The sequence below is a fragment of the Rhea pennata genome, chromosome 5 (assembly GCF_028389875.1).
Source record: "Rhea pennata isolate bPtePen1 chromosome 5, bPtePen1.pri, whole genome shotgun sequence".
Lineage (NCBI taxonomy): Eukaryota > Metazoa > Chordata > Aves > Rheiformes > Rheidae > Rhea > Rhea pennata.
The window spans coordinates 939151-956800 of record NC_084667.1 but is presented as its reverse complement, the minus strand read 5'-3'; the positions used below and the strand labels follow the sequence as shown (position 1 = coordinate 956800).

General features: G+C 45.6%; 1 protein-coding gene across 5 annotated transcripts in view; it reads left to right on the top strand.

The window, feature by feature from the left end:
- Positions 1 to 17650, top strand: part of IFT43 (intraflagellar transport 43) — a 48826-nt gene that overhangs the window by 18254 nt on the left and 12922 nt on the right. For all 5 annotated transcript variants that reach the window (XM_062577093.1, XM_062577091.1, XM_062577090.1 and 2 more), the window contains 3 exons: positions 428 to 495; positions 13331 to 13363; positions 13900 to 13946. In XM_062577093.1, the coding sequence (XP_062433077.1) occupies positions 428 to 495; positions 13331 to 13363; positions 13900 to 13946 (148 nt within the window). The remainder of the gene's footprint in view (positions 1 to 427; positions 496 to 13330; positions 13364 to 13899; positions 13947 to 17650) is intronic.

Here is a 17650-nt window from a genome sequence, read left to right as displayed (position 1 = left end):
AGGTGTCTAAAACATGTGAGATGACTTATGCCCTAGAAAACATGTAAGGTGTGATGCCCACAAGTGAATGTGGGTAGCAGTAACAATCAAGTTCCTGGTGAAACATGTTTTGCCGGTACAGTGCAAGCATCTGCCAGTTGGTCTGCTGTTGCACTGTCTGTGTCCCGAGCGAGTCAAATGCATACAGACCGAAAGCTTGTCAAGCTATTGATTAGAGTGGTTCATCCTATGCTTACAAAAACACTAAAAACACTTTAAAGTCTATCCTGCAATTTTTCTCTTGCTTTTATTTTATGAAATACCATTTTAAACTGCCTCTCAATCTCTTATTTGATAACTTGTTACATTGTGAGTGGACATGGTGTCTGCACTGGCTTGACTTTGGTTTGATTGGAGTTAGCTGTAACATTTCTTCTCTCTGTTATAGGGGCCACCACCTAAACCCCCACGCCGGCAAGGAGGCTGGGCACATGATCCTGTACTAGCATCTAGCAAGTGAGTACTCACCACTTTCCTTATTAAGAGGATTTACATATGAATTAACTGAATGTCACTAATTGGGCTTTGCTGTCACAGGCACTGCAACAATTTTTCTGGATCTTTATAGACTGCCTGTCTCCAATATCCTTGTAACTCCTTCAGACCTTTCACAGTATTGCTCTTGCTTGGTTTACCTTGCTGATGCTCTTTATGAATTGACCTGAATAAGCTCAGGATTGTGTACCAGCTGCTGTCTATGGAAGGCAGCATATCCCTTACTTGATACAGTAATTGGAAGGAAACAAGAACATAAAAAGCATATTAAATACAAGATCTATGAGGGGGTAGTTTGTCTGCATGAATCCTTTCCAGGAGAATGACACATGACAGTGCACCACTGACAAGTATGCAATGAACAGTTCAGGATTTAGTGATCAGCCTTGACAACAAAGGTGAAATTTGTCGATGTTTGTGTGTGTGAGGGGGGGTTATGTTATAATGGAGATGGATGAAGATGGTCAGAGAGAAGAGCTGATAGAAGAAAGTATACAAATTGGAGAATGTAGGTTGAGAAGCCTCATACTTATGAAGGACAACTCAAGAGGAGGGAAATATCATGCCATGATAGCAAATTGGGTATCAATTAAAGGATAGGTAGCCTGAGAGGTGGAGACTTCATTACAAGCTATTTGTCAAGAGCTATAAAGTTACGCTCATGATACATTTCCTATTCACAGAGCTGAAGGGCTTAGCCATGAAGTGATACAAGATTGCTTGTATATGTTAAGGTGTATAATAAGGGTGACTAGAACTGGACCACTGCTTTGAAACATTTTGATTTACGGAAATTGATCTATGTATTTGCTTTCCTGGAATCCTAGGAATGGGGTGAGATATCCAAAGATCTGTTACATAGTCAGTATTCCTGGGGAAGTGAGAAAGGTGGTCTATACTCTGTGGTAGCCATTTTGGAAAACAGTGCTCTTCTGGAAAGTTACTGCTTTTTTCCTTGCATATTTGTGTTTATTCTTTGTTATAAGAATAAATGGGCTGGCTGCAGCCGGAAGTTGCCATTGCAAACATACTTCAGGGTTATAGAAAAATTCTATCAATGATCTTGGAACTTTGCAGGACCAAGCAGATTTTTTTTATGGAATAGCATGGAATAAGGGTGAATTGTGTTGTTTAATTACATAATTTATTTTTCCTAGTGGCTAGGTGTGGAACTGGATTGGAGGTAATACAGTTATTCAGGGCTGAGCCTAATGTGTCCTGAAGGACAATACATGTTTCTCATGTGACAGCACTGTGATGTGTATTGTTCCAGGATGTTTTCCATCACTTGACTCTAGTCTCATCGGATAGATTTGGAGCTGATGTCATCAGTGGTACTTCTGCAACATCCCAAATGCATGGTTACAGATATAACAGGGGTTTGGCCTAAAAAGCTTCCTCCCAGATTGGACACAACTCAGCTGTAGAAAGAGAGGTACAGACCTTTCTAGCTGTGAGACTGTGCACAGTGGGACATGGGATGAAGATGTGTGCCTTGTTCATTCATGCATAAAGTACTTGATGGTAATTTCTTGTCCTGAATTAAGAGCTTTTATGGAACAAATTTTATGGAGGGAAGGCTACTTTTTTTTAATCATAGAAGAGGCTAGTATTCTGTCCAGTTAGTCCCCTGTCATTTCTTTCCTTCGGCTGGAGATCCTCCACAAGCTGATCTCTCTCCTCTCCCTCACTGCCTCTCTCCCCCTCCATTAAAACAGTCTGAAGTGCTGGTGCCTGTAAGACTGTCTTTGTGACATATCCCAGAGTAAAGCCTTCATGTGAACAGTCTGAGTCATCGGCTGATGTCATACCAGCGTTGCTCTATCTTTGTTGTTTCTATTTTCTCAGACCTTATCTCCCCACAGCTTTTCTACCAATTAGACTCAGTTTGGAAGCCCATTAAGTTAACTTGCTTTGATTTCACTAGGGTAATGTAGTCACACTAGAATAACATTATTATATTGGTGTATCTCATGTAGGTATAAGCAATTTTACCAGCGTGACTGAGACCACACCTGGGGTTTGCACTGCTTTAAAAGTAATTTTGTTTTCAGAACTGACAGAGTTAAAATCTGTGTTTAAAAAAAAAAAAAAACTTAGAAAGAAAGAGTAAGCAGAGTGGCTGCAGTTAGATTTTCTGTGTTATGTGAATATATTGCGGGTCAGATGGGATACTACATCCATTTGTGAAATGGTCTTGTAATTGTTTGTGTATTATTCTTTCCCCATTTGAAGTCTAACCTTTTTGTTCTGTTTCTGACAGATTCAGCCTGTTGCAGCTGCACACTTGCTGCTTTTTCTGCAGGGATACTTAAATTCTTTTTGATATATTTCTAGCTTAGAGCCTACTAGTGTGAAATAATTGCTTTGTGTTTCCATTTGACCCATGCTACAGTAAAATTTCATCTGCAGCTTGATTTTCCATTTTTCTACCTTTGGTCTCTCCTAGTCCCTTACCTTCCCAGCTCTTGTCGTACCTAGGTAAACTTGCAGATATTCTCATCATCCTGCTGGTTCTTTCTATCAGATTGGTGCTGTCTCAGGCTACTGCAAAATAGCAAGAGAAGGAGCCTTTAAGTTTTCCAACAGTTAGCTAATTTTAAAACTAATTTGCACATATGGTGCACAAGTAAGATAAAGTATTTCATCATGAGTTCCCATAGCATTTATAAGTGTCAGATATTTAAATTACTAAGAATGATTAAAATCATGCCTTTTACTGATGAGGTTTCAAAAAGTGTAGAGGACTCGGGACTCCCAGTTCCTCTGTATATCAGCTGTCTTTACTAGGAGTCCCATTTTGTAAATCTGAATAATGATGAGGGCTATGGGTAAGTGGCTGAGCAAACGCTGGGAGTCCTCCTCTGTGATCAGCAAATAAGTGGCACAGGGCAGTGATAGGAGAGCCTATTTTTCTTACTGAGAGGGCCTTTTGCAATTGAATCTGCTGTATTTATTTTAATTTCTACTGAGAGAGAAGAATAGCTTAGAGGCAGTCCCGTTGCTACTTACTCTAGACCTAGCATGGGAGGAAAGGGGACCAGCCAAGAACTTAGGCTGCCACTTGGGGCCGAGTACCCTGCTGAAATTACATAAATAGTAGTAATTACAGCTATTTCTTTTTGCGACAGAAGCAGCTTTCCAACCACTGGATGGAGCCCAAGTGCCATTCTGAAGGCTGTGCTGATGTCCTTAATGACATCAGTGTTGACACTTGTGACAAGCAAAGCAGAGGTTTTATTGTCAGGTTATCTCATGCATCAAAAGGAAGAAACACAAAGTGTCTGCCAGCTGGAAAAGGCAAAGGGAACTCAGTTTTGCACACTGGTGAGGATTTAGCAAATGAGAGGTGCTTCCAGGATCCATTTAATTCCAGGTTTAGCTAATTTCACCCTAATGACTTTCCTTATGACCAATTTTCCTTATAGAATCTCTTCAATTTCTCTCTCTGTTAGTATCTTTATTTCTTTGCTTCTTGGGACATCTTCAGTGTATTTGAGTATGTGTTCCCTTTGGTTTTGTAACCTCCCTGTGATTGGCCCTTTAAAATTCATGCAGTTTTCCAGGCAGCAGCTGGTAGTGTTGTGGTATAAACACAGCTCATTTCATGTGGCTCTGCAAGCAAAAGCAAGTGCTGCTTTCTGTAGGAAGTACCTTCCTTTTGCCTGCACATGGGAATCCTGTGTTCTGCAGGGATTGTGGCATTTCAGCAACAGGTGCCCCAGTTATAATTAAAATTGCTCTTTTCTGACTGGTAGGTTTTACAGAGATGGAATAGTCAGGGCTTGTTTAGTAGAAGGACCACACTGAAGTGGTCCTTGACAGTACAGTGTGCAGGAATGCATGTGACAGGATAGTGAATATTAAGGGCACCCACAGGAAGGAGGCAGATGTAGTTGGAGTGTCCTTTCGCCCACAGCAGCAGTGGCATCCCAGCCTCAGTGCAGATATCACTTAGGACACTGGAGGGTGGGCAATGGTGAGATTGTACCCTGGAGCTGGAGGAAGGTTATTTAAGAGATTAAGGATTTGTATGATTCAAGATCTCAAGAGAGTAAGTAAAGTTAAAACCTCTTGCTTCAAAACGATGGGCTTAAACTATCCCGTATTGTGTCTGTATGAAAAGACCCTTGACAGCGCCAGTTTATAGAACCTCTGGCCATCTCTGTCTTGCAAGTGACAGTAGTAAAATGCTTTTGAGTTTTTCTATCTTAGATTGTGGGGGGAAGTTTGTGTCATTGCTTCTCATCTCTACTTCCAGTCTAGCAGTGTTGACATAAATCTCAGGCTGGGCTTCCCTGTGCCACAGCCTTGTTAGGAGCAGAGCCAGGCTCCTGGCTGTGAGAAAGATGGCAGCATCAGTCTGTATCTTGCAGCCATCTGTGGATATCCTCAGTGATGTGAGAGTGTAGGCACAAGGGACTGAGGCTGCCAAGTGAGGGGGCACAACTTAGAAAGAGAAGGTAGAAAAGGAAGTCTGATTAAGTTTTGTCTTGAAGTGTCTGTTTTGGGTTTGTCCCTGCATCGATCTGCAAGGGAATGAGGCAAGTAATGGCCCCTTGGGGACCTTCAGGACTTTCCTCTCAATGTCAGCCGTCATTTTCAATCACCCTCTCCCTCCCAGCCATTAATTTTGGCCCAGGATCATGGGGACTTGTCCATCTATCACTCCTAATTGACACTAAATGATCTGTCAGTTTATTGATGAACGGCAGGAGTGGAATTGTCACAATATATTTTACTTTCTAACAACTCCTCCTGACAATTTTACCTTGTCCATCTCACTCTCCTCACATAAATCTCCATTGGCCTCTCATTCCTTCTCTTGGGCTGTTCTCGTGCCAGCCGCCTCCACACCATCGGCACGCATCAAGGACATCAAGATGGCGGTAAGCTGCAATGTGCAGGCCCAGGATGGGTTTTTTTTCCTCCTCTCTCTCTCTCTCTCTCTTTTTTTTTTTTTGATATGCTGGATGTTCTAGGAATGCTAACAGGCTCTTGTCCTCTTGTCCCTCCATGTCATTGCTGGGGTGAACTCTCCTTGGTGTTTCTGTTTAGACTCAATAAAGGTAGCTGGCAGAAGAATGCAAGTCCTGAAAAAAGTCACCTAAAAATCCCTTGGCACTGTGGCTGTGATGAAGAATTTTTTCCTTCTAATCCTGCACAGTGTGACTTTCAAGGTTTTCCTGCAAAGGAAAAATGCTAGAATTGTGCCCTTCCCTGTATCTATGCAGTACCAATAGGAGCCTGGAAAAAAGGAGTTTTCTTCTTTTTCTTTAAGCCATATTTCTTTTTTTTTTTTTCTGTTAGACATGTTTTGACTTATTTTTCTTGACAGACACTGGACAATTGAAGAACTACTAGGATTGTGGTGTTCTGCTCCCCTAAAAAATGAAGCCTGCATGACAGAAACAGGATAGAAGTTTGGCATTTTTTAGTAAAAGTCCATGTAAGTTGCTGAGAAGACAAAGTGTGCTTTTTAGTGACTCTTCTTGCTTTTTTGATTAAGGACAAAACATCTTCTTTAGTTCTCTGCATTTCCAAAGAATTTATCAGCAAACCCAGGGAAGACCATGCTTCTTGTCTCATGTATTTCTACTAAGACCCTCCCCTCACACTTAAAGAACACATGCAATTTTCAACCCTTTTGTATCTGTCAAAGCCGAAATGACAGATTTTAAGCCAAAGCTTAAAACTTGTCTGGCCTTTGTAGGTCACTTCTAAATGGGCTGTGAAGTCTGGCTTACTGCAGTTTACCTTTGGAAGGAGACCTAAGATGACCTGATCTACTTGCTTGGCCCTAAACGCCTTCCTTCTGCCCCTCCCATAAAACCTTTCAAAAATTCTCAAGTTAGAATCCATATGCTAAAAATATCTTCTTTCAGAAGCTGTGGCTCTCAGATGACAGCACGAGGTGCCACACATTAGTATTTAGTTCTTTGTACTGCTTTTCTTCTAAAGGTTTTCAGTGAGGCCAATCACAGGTAAAAAATCTTTGGCATCTTTGGCCAGGTCCTTCAGAATCAGGAGAGTGTTTTATATTGTGTGCTTTTCCCTTTAAATGGAAACTGGAATGCTGCTATAACCCCAGTAGCCATTTGGTGTGAGAGCTGGCCCTGGTGGTTACTGGAGACTGAAGACATGATCACTTGGACAGGAGCCTCTGTTCTCAGGGAATGAAGACGTGTGGTGGATACCTCTAGAAACTGCTGCACTGTTTTCCCACGCAGCAGGAATTTGCATTGAGTGTTGTTGTTTTTCCTGTTGCTCAGTGGGAGCTCTGAACAGCCTCGCTGGTCAGCTCTCTACCAGTGAGCGCGTGGGGGAACCCTGGGAACATCTGCTCCGGGGATGGTGCTGTGAGGAGGCTGAGGCTGAGCGAGCCCCGTGACCTCTGTCTGTCAGCTCCTTCCTTCGTGCCAGTTCCGAAAGTCCTGCTTGCCAAAGCTTTCCTGCATTGTTTTTTTTTTTTTTTTTTTTGTTAGGCAAGCCCATGTATTAGGACATGAGGAGAAAAAAACAACATTTCAGCAAGAGATTGGTTCGTGCCTCGTAAGCCCGTTTCAGCTGGAGCTGGTAGCTGCAGTGCCTGCCAGGCCCTGTCGGCAGAGCGTGCCCGCTCACTGCTGCGTCCTTGCACCTCCAGCACAGTGCTCCAGGCAGCATGTTCAACACGTGGTCCAGGCACCCCCGGAGCCTGTGAGGATCAGAAAGTGGTCTGCTGGACCATTACAATTTCAAAAAAATGTGCGTCTGCCTAAAGCCCCATTGTGGGGGTACAGACTATACCCACGTGCCCCAGGGCTTGGAAGCTGAGGACTGTGAGGTGACTTCTCATGAAAGGAAGGCAGGCGATTTATAATCCTGCCCGTGCTGAAATCAGTGGCGAAGCTTGCTTGATTTTAGAAAACGTGAAGATTTAACCCCCTGACTTAATCCAGGCAAACCTGTGTTTGCCAGGCTGCCACATCCAGGGAGAGGGCGCGGGAACTTTGCTGGCCAGAGCTCCAAGGAGCATGAAAAGGCACAGCCGAGAAGACGGTTTGTGGTAGCGCTCTCCAGCGAGGGCCGCAGCTGTGTCTTGCGCGTGGCTTTGACGAGCCTTTTCCTCTCCCGACACCTCAGCAAACAAGCCGTGAGCAAGACCCACGCGTGGGCAGCGGGGAGGGCGCATCAGCCGCGCTCGTGCGTCACTTTGGGCCTGGAACTCCTCGTGCCTTAGGCTACTGAACAAGCCGCGGCGGGCAGCTCACCGCCCACTCGTGCGGTCCTGGGCGCTGCGGAAAGTACCTGAGCAAGAGACGGTAACGGCCTTTTTTCTTTTCCTTCTTCCCCCCCTCTTCCCGTGGCGCAGACCTGAGTTTCGGCCCGTGCCCCGGAGGCGGCGTGCGGGCAGGGGCCGGCCGTCTGCGGGGGCGGCGGCGGCTTCGGCTGGCGGGTGAGCTCGCCGGCGCAGGGCCCGGCCCCGCCGCCCCGCCGGGCCCGGCCCGGGCTTCCCCTCTCGTTCCTTCCGCAGCAGGGCAGCTCGAGGCGCGTCCCTGCCCCGCCGTGACTCACGGAGGGAAGCGGTGCAGGCCGCCGTCCCGCCGTCCCGCCCGACGCCGTCCCGCCGCGGCCCGCCAGAGGGCGACGGCGGCCCGCCGGAGCGCGGCGGCGGCGGCCGCTTCCCCCGCTTCCCGCGCCGCCCGGCCCCGCCGCGCCGCCCGGCCCCGCCGCGCCGCGGCCCCGCCGGCCGCTTCCCCCGCTTCCCGCGCCGCCCGGCCCCGCCGCGCCGCGGCCCCGCCGGCCGCTTCCCCCGCTTCCCGCGCCGCCCGGCCCCGCCGCGCCCTCAGCCCGCCCTGTGCGTCCTCCTGCCCCGGCCACCCCAACACTCACCCCGCCGGCCGCCCCCCGCGCCTCCGCCCGAGCCGGGCTCGCCGCCCTCCTGGCGCCCGCTGCGGCTGCGGCTGCGGCTGCGGCGGGGGAGCGGCGCGACCGGAGCTCTCCTGAGCTGTGGACGGCCAAGGGTTTCAAGGGCATCTCCCCCCATCCATCCCGGTTATGTCCCCTGCTAAAATAGGTTAACGGTGTCTAATTAACCACTGAACATTGTCGTGCTGCGTAAAGATAGCGTCCTGGCCGTTCTCTGAGCCCTGCTACTTCATCTCCATTTAGATCTCCGTGGTAGCCCATTAAGAGAGAAAGAAACAGTTCAGCGGGGATGATGTCTGCGTTAGAGCTGCCCTTCGCCCTCAGCACAGGAGCTGCGCGAAGCTTCGGGGCGGTTCAGCTGTGCTCTGGGGGTGCGGGGCAAGGCTGCCCTTCGAGACGAGCCCCGCTTGTCGGTGCGGGGATGCTGGCTGGTGTGCCCCCGCCGCCGCGCGCGCCGCGGAGCAGCGGGCGTTGTGCGACAGGAGATACGCGACAGGCAGGTCTGGGGGGGTCTCCTGCCCGGTTTCTCAGCTGTTCAGTCCGGTGAAATAGGGGACACTGGCAGCTGGTGAGAGCCAGTGGGAGTATTCTGGGTTTCGGTTACATTTGGGAGCACAGGCAACCTGGCCATGAAAGGGATTTTAAACGGAGCTGTCCAGGTGATGGGGCCAGTCCACGTTTGTGGTGCTCAGGAAGGGACGGGCTTGTCAGAAGAAATGAGAGGAATAGAGGTAAGGCTGTTTGACAAAAACTGGTGGTGGCTGGTGTGTAATACACCAGACCAAGTGCATTTCAGAGCGGTGGTCCCAGGATGAGGTAAGGGCTGTCCTTACTTGAGTAAATGTGTCTGTAGTTCATACACAGTTCATCATTTTGTAGATGCTTGTTGCTGCCCTCCCTGTGCCATGCCTCAGGCTGGAGCAGGCAAGCCAGGGCAGTGCAGGTTCCTTTGAGTTGCTGAAAATATGAGAAACAGAGAGGAAATCTACCTGTACTGGCTTGAGTTTACACTCTGTTTTCTTAACTGGTCACTGGAAAGCTGTGCCCTTGTGGTGGATGAGGAGGATGCCAGGTACCCAGGCCTGATATTCATAAAGGAGGAAATGTTAGTTTCAACGTGTTGCAGCTGGCATTGACCAGCTGAGTCAGTTCCCAGAGTGGGATACTCCGCTGGGCTTAAAACAGCATGACTTTACGACGAATGCCTGCAGGACTTCCTGTAGCAACTAGAGACCAAAGAGACAAGCAGCTGACTAGTTCTGAAGGAATGGTGTCCCCATGCCCGGCCCTCTTAATGAACAGGGTTGGAGTTAGGACACCTTTCAAGGATCTGTTAAAAACTTCCTTGCATTCTGATAGTTTTTAACCTTACGGCACAGTGCAAACCTTCTTTTTTTTTGTCTGGGTCACTTGGTTAGGCAGATTTAGGTAATGCAATCAGGCCAAACAAGCAAAACATCAGGCAGGAACAGACCAAAATACCATGTGAGTTTTATCTTCCAAACTGAAACAAAGAATGAAAAAGTAATTGACAATGAACAAAAATAAAGGAAAACTGGGTTTAAGACCCTGTAAGAAAAGGGAAGGAAACAGCAGACTGGGTGTTAGGTCTTTACCTAAAAGCTCAGTTATCAAAGCCACTGAGAGTTTGGAACATGCAGTTCCTTCCTGTGCCCCAGGAGGTTTGTGCCACATTTCCCAGATAGTTCCCCACCTGTGAGCTTATCAGCTCACATAAAGTGATCACATAAAGTGATACTATTTCAAATCATAACAAACATCCTTATTGCAGGTGCCTCACCTCACAGATCAGTAGTCAAACCACTGAACTCTCCTGTGACTTCCAGCTCTTGCTCTAATTCCACTGTTATTTAATCACTCAACATAAACCACAGTTCCATCAACACAGGAGACTAACATCACCCGCTGCTGTCTTTGTACCTTGTAATCTGGGGGCTAGGGTGTTCTTCTGGGGAGGCTGACAGCGGGGCCTTAGATTGTCCTAGAGAGAGAAGGGAACTGAATTTATGTTCTTATATAACAGAAGACTGTTCTAAGACCTGGACTACGGGATTAAAGGGAGCAGTACTATTTCCCCCTTCTGATTTTTGATTTTTTTTCCAATAAACTGCAGCTATTTCATAATGAAATAAAGCTATTTGGCATATTTGCAGATAGTTTGGGGAGTGCTGAAACTACATTCTTCTGGAAATATGTAGAAGTCTGAAAATATTTACAAATTATGGAACTGTCAGGTGTCAAATCCCCACTCCCCACCCCGTTCTCCATTCTTATCATTGCTTCTTTTTTGCACTAAGTCACATGGAACTATCCAAATTCCTGTTTTCATCAGAATATAAGTATCCTGGGATGTGAATTAAAATTTTTTTTACATATAGCACGTAGTACAACAGGCAGCCCTAATCTGTTAACATTGACTCCGAGAGATGCCCCAGTACAAAAGGTAAATAATAACCTCATCCATTATTGATCACTATGCCTATATCTGAATTCCTCGATCCTGCCAAGCTGCCAGGAGACATCTTTCAAGAATGCTGCTACATCTACTAGAGCTCTTTCTCTACTTTTCTGTGAAAGGTGTTGATTGTCCAGTGGAACTTGTAGTGCTCGGCCTTCATTTAGAAGTTTGGAAATGTGTGTTTGATGTTGTTTCCTGAAAAGCCAGAGGCTTTATAGATCTAGCCTGGCAAATCCCTCTCTAGAAATTGTGCAGTTCATCTTCCATGGACAGCTCCTAGGTGAAAGCTATAGTCTGTGGCTATTCATCAATGCAAAAATAAGCCAGGTGTTAGTAGGAGAAAGAAAATTAAACCTAAGCCAGGGCCATTGGGAACTCAGCAAAGTTGTCAAGGTATGGAATCATCTAGATCACAAAGCTGAAGTCTCATGGTTTATATTTTCTTATTGCCCCGAAAGATTCCTTTTCTAATGTGATGAGAGAGCTGGGAAAGCTTTAAGACTGGGAACACGAGTAAAATATTCTCTGCCTTAAGGACTAACATATGACCATCTTCCCTGTGGGCCGCCTGGTTGTCTGTGTTGACAGGGAGCTCAGGAGAAAGAAACAGAAGCTGCTTGCAGGGATAGTGACCCTCTCCTGGGAAGTATAGATGTGTGGAGCATTTCACTCTTGCCTGGGGACAGGAGATGAGCAAAGATGTAAGGAGTGGGAGTACTGAGTAAAAGAGAGGATTATTTGGGGTTGGACAATTATCAAGAGTAATAGGATCATGCTAAGAAGAGTTTAGATTGAACCTCTAGGCAATGATCCTACTGTGCAAAGCTATTGAGGGAAGGGATAGAAATGCCCGTCATTTGGGATGTTTCAACTTAGAGAGGGCAAAGCTCTGAAGATAGGCTGTGGGAAGCAGTTCTGTGTAGGTAGAAGGGAGGGATGAAATAGGACAAATCTTGCATCATCTTTTCATCTCTGTCTTCTCAGGTTCATTCTCCCCTGTGAGCCGGTGAGGGGCCTTCCTTTCCCTTTCCTTACTATCAAGGGTTCACTACATGTACTTTGCACTGCTTCCAGGGAGAAAGATGGAAGTGGACAATTAACTCCACATTCAAAGCGCTCTCCCCTAAATTCCCCAACACTATTATACTTTTGCCTTTTTGTGATGAACAGAAGTGTGCAGATAAGGCTCAAAGCTCAGATGCAGGTGTCACTTATGTTGCTTCAGTTCTGATTATGGCAGTGCATATTGTTGGGCTCAGATCACTGATTTGGTCTAATCTTTAGCTTTTCATAGACTGCTAGCTCCTGGGAGAGCAGTGAAGACAAGGGGCTCTCTTCTCCTCATAGCTAGACATCCTCAGTGCCCTGCTCTTTGCTCTTAGAGTAGCAAATTACTGACAGGAAAGCTAGATGAGGACCATGGCCTGCTAGAATGGAGAGCAGATGAGGAGGAGAAGCCTGATCCATCTCATGGAAGTGCTTTGAAAAAAGCAGCATGAGGCAATGTAGGCAACTTCTCTTACCTCATGGTGCATCCCTGGACAGTGATGTGGTAGGTGAGCGCCCTATGTATTCATCGTCGTGGAACCCTGACTTCAAGGGAGGGGAGAATATTTATTCCCAATGCACAGAGTTGAAACTTCATTCTGCAAAATGGCCAAAGCAATCAGCAAGTGATGGAGTATCTGCTAAAAAGAAACCTGGCATTTAATTAACTTTTCAAAGTGCTGGTTCAGCAACCTCCATGTTTTACATTTTGAATATTGAACAAGCATCCCTAATCGGAACTGAATTACTTCTGGGCTTGCTGGGGTGGAGAGCGAGAGAGCAGCCATTTGCCAGTGCCCCCCCCCCCCCACGTTATTATTAAGAACTCCTGTTAACTCAGCCAGATCAACTCTGATTTACTGCAGTGACAGCATGTCTGACCTGAACTTGGCCAGCTCAGGTGGGACTCCTAACCTACAAAGGCAAACAGATAATCTTTGTGCAGGACTAGGTGCAGGAAGGACCTGTTGATCTCTCAAGGGCAAATGGAAAGGGTATAATATTCTTCATTCCTGTGTGTGCTGACCTCTGTATTCACGTAGGGCTTGTGGGAGAGGGGATGAAAAAGTATCTGTGAAACTCAAAAAACAGGGAGTATGTTTCTTGCTGTTTCTGGGCCTGGCTATCTTTTGAGACCCAAATGGTTCTGCTTTAATCTGATGCACTCAGTGGCTTTTTGATGCACTGATTTAGTGTTCACATTTTTAATCTGTTGCACTGAGCATTCTTTGAAGGTGCGATGTGTTATACTAGACTTGGGTTTAGGAACTGTTTTGCACAATGGGAGTGTTGGGACAGATGTGTTTTTTGTCTGTTTATCTAACTCTTTCTGAGCATAGGCCTTTCCTTGCTTTGCAGGTCAGGAAGAAAACATGCAGAAGAAGTAGAAGAGTAAGTTCCTATTGTCACTAAGGGAGGCAAACCAGACTTCTTCAACAGCTTTCACATCTGACCTCATGGAATAGGGGCATGTGACTCTGCACACCTGTATACCAAGATCTGGAACCTGGAAAGGGTGCAGAGCCTAGCATGAATGCATGCAGTGTGTCCTGGGATGGGGCAGGGCTATGACTCTGTGGTTCCCTGCACATGGAGTAGATAATGGCTCTGTCACTCCCATATGGCAGAAGGATGGAGAAGTGGAAAGCACCCCCTTTACCACCAGGCCTATACTAGGCCCTGCTATCTGCAGCAGTGTGAAAAAGCCTAGGGATTTGTCTAATGTTCAAGGAGTCTTGCTTAAGCAATCTGATCTGAGATGTTTGCTGAGACCAGCAATGAGGGGTGTGGGAGAAGGTCAGTCTGCAGACTGGGCACACTTGGGAATTTGATAGGCCATTAGACCTATGGGGAGAAAGGGGACACACACAAAAAAAGTTTTTCTGGGTATGTATTCGAAATTCTTTACACCTTGTGCTTTCTTGCAGCCATCGTCTCAGGCAGCAGAGCCTAGAGGCATCAGATGATGGAGGAGGTAAGGTACCACCATACTTAACTGCAAGACATGCCTTCATGCCTGTCTCAGGGTGCTCCAGTAAAGTGAAGAGAGGCATCTTGTAAGAAATGGCAAGGAAATGGCAAGGAAATGGGGTAAGCAAACAGAGGAATAGGAGCTGCTAATGTCTCTGCAGCTTCTGAATGGGAGAGAGAGAGCAAGGGAGATGGTAAGGAGGATGAGAACATGAAATCTGTGGTCTAAGTCTGGCTCTTCATTAGCACAGAATGATAAAGCACCTTTGGGAAGATGGAGGGGGTCAAGGACATGTTTTTCTTTGTGATTACCTCCACAAGAATAGTGCATGAGGAAAGAAGAGAGCTAAAAGACCAATAAATGATTAAGAGCAGGGAAAGAAATCACTACTCTTCCCCAGCTTAGGTGACAGTAAGCTCCACTTAAAGCCCATCTTCTGTTTTATGGTAGCACTGTTATCTTATGCCCATCAGGACAAGTGCCCACTCTGCTCTCCTGAGGCCCCTTATCCTGCTCTTACCAGATATCCTAGCTCTCACTGCTCTTCAGTTTACAGTGATAATGACTTCATGAAATTCTTCATTTTAAAAATCTTCTTGCCCTAAGCAAAGATCATAGAATCACAGAGTCACAGAATCGGTAAGATTGGAAGGAACCTCTGGAGATCATCTAGTCTAACCTCCCTGCTCAAACAGGGTCACCTAGAGCATGTTAGACAGGGTTGCATCCAGGTTGGTTTTGAATATCTCCAGAGAAGGAGACTCCACAATCTCTCTGGGCATCATAAGCTAAACGAACACACTGGAATCCCATCCCAGTTCTGTACTTGCTGCTCAGAGATCTACCAGGCTCCTGACCTCGCATCAGTTTTCTTCATGGTATATATCTTCATTTTCTTCATAGTATATATCAGCTGCTCTTCTAGGATGAGATAAGCCAAGAGAAATGTCAGGAATAATCTGCAGTATGAAATTCTAGACAAACTAGCCAGTGTACAGAGAACTCTGGAGAGCACAGAAACTTGTTGAAGTCTCTAGGAGCTACCTCAACTTTCAAGGGCTAAGAATTTCCTAGAGTGAGTAAGAAGTTACATTTGTAAAATATCACAAAGCATCAAAAGAATTATCAGGAGTCACAAAGAATCAGACATCAGTATGGTTAATGAGACTAAATAGAAGATTTACATGGGTCTTCCAGACAGATTAAATTTTGTGTCCTGGGATGGGGCAGGGCTATGACTCTGTGGTTCCCTGCACATGGAGTAGATAATGGCTCTGTCACTCCCATATGGCAGAAGGATGGAGACTGCCATGATATGACTGCCAGAAGTGGCACCTTTTTAGCATTGACATCTTCGGAACAGACTTAATTTTAACCTCCCCCCCACCCCCGGAAGTTTCTTGGGCTTAAATTTCAGTGTATATCACTGAGTCTGATAGTCTGTTTTAAACAGCTCCTTGACTATTCGCATATGTACTGATCTTCTTGTTGAACCTTGGTCTTGTATTCAGAGTATAATAATTTTCTTTGCTAACCAGGCATAAAAATGTTTGCCACATGTTTGCAGCATGTGATTTTTAATGCTTTGAGACCTTGGGTAATAAATACAGAATAGAATTGATACAGAATGTGGAATGAAGACATGGTAAGTTATAATGCAGTTCACTTAGGTGAACTGCACACTGCAGTTGAACTGCAGTTCACTTAGATAGCTGTAGGTTATCTGTAGCTAACCTACAGTTAACAAACAAAAATTCAACTTTGGATTATGTGTACATGTTGGAAGAAAGATCCTGCTAGTTTGATTATAGTTCCTTTAGAGGCAGTTTCTGATAGAGTCAAATATACTGGATTACGGATCTATTTTGCTCATGGAGAATCTCTAAATGACTGGTACATTGCATCCTTGTGGTCATGCTTCTACAGGGAAGTTAAACAGGTTAACTCTGCGAGAAGGGTTCTCTGTGTGGGCTCAGCAATTTCAGAGGGTGGAAGTGGCACATAAAGTCCTGAATCTGAGTAAAATTATTTCAGTAAATAAGCACAAGAACTCAAATAAATAATGCAGCGTAGAAGGTAGAGAGCACCATGCTGTAGCTGTGTTCAGTCATATTGGCCTTCTTAGCACAGAACTGCATGTGGGCTTGTGTCCTTAACTGTAGCAGAGGAGCTCAGATTCTAAACACACAAAACTCAAGACGTTAGTGTATGGCTCCCCAAGGATGAATCATGGTCATTTTGTGCTGCATAATGTGTTAGCTTGTACACCTTAATATGAACAGGCACTGTTGTCTAATGATTGCTGCTGTCAACGCAGGCATTTGGATCACCTTCCTTTAACCTATTAGAAAGCTAGCTATATGATTCCATTAACATTGTTTGTCCCCCATATGACCTTTTTGTTAGAAGACTGAAAGATGATCCTATGTGCCCTTAAAACAAAAGCCTTGTGTATCTAAAATGTGCTCAGTTGTAATTATTTATATGGCACTAATACAAGGAGGCTCAGAATTTGGAGTCCATTGGAGGAAGTATTAAAAAACTTTGCTGAGAGCCTACAATTTGGCCTGTGGAGAACGGAGAGAAGGTTATACAGCCAAGTGGAGACTTCGGGGGTTGACATGCTCTGTAGTTACAGCAATAAAATAAAAGTAGAATTCTGTCACTGCCCCAGGCCATTCATCCTATGCATGAAATAGCATCTGATGTCTCATCTCCATGGGAGTTTGGGAGAGGAGGACAGTCACTTCTCAGGCTGTGGGAAGGGCTTTGTGGGAAGACCAAAGTAATATGGGAGATGATAGTGAGTGGATGGGCAAGACAGGGACAGGGACATGCATGGAACCATCTGCGATTTCAGCCATTCGTTATATTTGTCCAGGGAAGCCCAGAAAGTGAAGTCATCTATACTGCACAATAAAAGCCATTGAAATGCTAGCAGTGAAGTACCTTGGTTCAGGCTGTGCTCAAAATTCATTTTTTGTAATCCCTATATCTTCTTCAGAGAGGCTAGTCCAGGACCACTTTAAAGAGGAGCTAGTTTTGAGTTATAAGAAAGCAAAGAGATATGTTCAACAGAAACCACCATTTGCTCTTATAAAACTCCAAGGTGTAAGAACTTTTTTAAAAAAATGCACTGTTTTTCCCAGCTGTGGCTCTGTTACATCCAGTTGATGAATGTTGAGGTTTCCTACAGCATCTGCTCTGAGCTCAGGGCCCATCCTCCTGTTCACACACTGGTATATACTAGTACATGGGCATAGCAAATGGATACTGTACTGCTGTGGGCTTGCTCTGTGTCCAACTGAACCTTCGCATGGTGGGCCTCTGCTTCCCTGCTTTAACAGGATTTAATACATCACAACCTGAGGAATAATAAACCTTCATCAGCAACAAAAAAGTGTTTAATTCCTGAAGGACAGACCTAATTGAGTCACTTTTGGCCAGGGGCAATTGGGGGCTTAATGCTGTGTGTGTAGCAATCTGGGCAATCTGAAAGAGAAGAGTTTCAGCGTAATTGCTCAATTTTCAGTCCATGTCAACAGCGGAAATGGGCAGTGGTGGCTGAGCTTGTATAGCAGGGAAGCCGCATGAGATGGGAGATACAAGTCTGTCAATGGAATTTAAAAAAATGCTATCTGCAAAGCACTGTCTCCCTTTCTGTAGTAACCAGGAGCTTCCCCCAAGTGCCGGCTACTTTCTGTTAT